This window comes from Aythya fuligula, chromosome 21 (genome assembly GCF_009819795.1).
Source record: "Aythya fuligula isolate bAytFul2 chromosome 21, bAytFul2.pri, whole genome shotgun sequence".
Taxonomy (NCBI): Eukaryota; Metazoa; Chordata; class Aves; order Anseriformes; family Anatidae; genus Aythya; species Aythya fuligula.
In genome coordinates, this window is record NC_045579.1 from 2,312,916 (window position 1) to 2,314,175 (window position 1,260).

General features: G+C 68.7%; 1 protein-coding gene across 1 annotated transcript; it reads right to left on the bottom strand.

Annotated features, from left to right (window-relative positions):
* On the bottom strand, window positions 1–1,260 carry FAM43B (family with sequence similarity 43 member B). The gene has a single exon (XM_032201707.1). It carries the CDS (start codon window positions 1,095–1,097, stop codon window positions 198–200), a length of 900 nt encoding a protein of 299 aa, XP_032057598.1. The 5' UTR covers window positions 1,098–1,260; the 3' UTR covers window positions 1–197.

Consider the following 1,260-nt stretch of genomic DNA (forward strand, 5'->3'; position numbering starts at 1 on the left):
GGGGTGGCAGCTTCCCCCTGACCCTTTTTTTTTTTATTTTCCCAGTGCCACGTTTGCCAGCAAACCCTCTCGTCCAGTGTCCCCGAGGCCCCTTTGGGGCCCCCTCAATGTCCACAAAATGGCGGCGCCGATGGGCTCCTTGTCCTGGGGTGGGGGGGAGGTGGGGGTGGTTTTGGGGGATTTTTGGTGGATTTTGCTCAGCACAAGGGGGGGCGAGGGCCACGCAGGCTGCACCCCCGCATCTCCCTGGCCAGCCTCAGCACGGCGGCTCGCTCGCCGAGGCCTTCAGCCCTCGTCCCGCAGCCGGTGCCCATGGCTTCCTCCTCCTCCTCCTCCAAGATGGAGCTGAGGCGCGGGGCGCAGCGGGCGCGCTCGGCCGGCGGGCGATAGGGACACTTGGCGTTGAGCAGCCTGCGCAGGGGCACCAGGGGGACGATGGCTTCGCCCAGCAGCTGCTGCTGGACGTGGCGGCCGTCGTTCTGCCTCTTGAGCCGCTTGAACTCGTTGAAGGCGGAGGCGGAGGTCTGGAAGAGGAGCAGGGCCATGGCGCGCGCCGTGGCGGCTTTGGGGACCAGGACGGCGTGGCAGCGCAGCACCACCGCCTTGTTCTTCACCTGGTGCCGGTAAACCCAGGCGAAAACCTTGGGGTGCCGCCGGTCGGCGGCGCAGTAGGTGATGCGGTGCAGCAGGTACGCGTGGCCCGGCCGGCGGGCCCCCTTCTCGCCGGGCGCCATGCGGATGCCGTGGGGTCCCAGCGTCAGCTTCATCTTGGCCCCCCCGGCCCCGGCTTCGCTTTTGGCCCAGATCTTGCCCACCGCCTCCTCCGTGCAGCCCTCGCCCTTGGCGTGCAGCGTGACGGCGTTGCCCAGGTAGCGCACGGTGTACGTCGGGTCCTCCTTGTTCAGCTCCACTTTCTGCCGCCGGCCGCCGAAAACGCTGCCCAGGCGCTCCAGCGGGCATTCGGGCAGCAGGTCCGGGCAGGAGCGCAAGAAGCTGGCCAGCAGCGAGGCGTAGCCCAACCCGGGGCCCAAGCTCTTCCCTTTGCACTTACGTTCATTTTCCACCAGCACGAACTTGCTCCGGCGCCAGGGCAGCATCCCCACCGCTCCCCCGCCGTCGTCTCCGGCCGCCGATCGCCTCGCCAGCAAGCGGAGGGGCCCCCGATCCCGGCAGCTTGGCTCGGGGGTGTCCCCCCCTGACAGCGGGTGTCCTTTTTTATTCCCCCAGCGGGATCCCTCGGTGGAGGACAAGGCTCCGGGA

Coding starts and splice junctions, on each gene's coding strand:
- FAM43B (XM_032201707.1), bottom strand. CDS start 1,097: ATGCTGCCCTGGCGCCGGAGCAAGTTCGTGCTGGTGGAAAATGAACGT.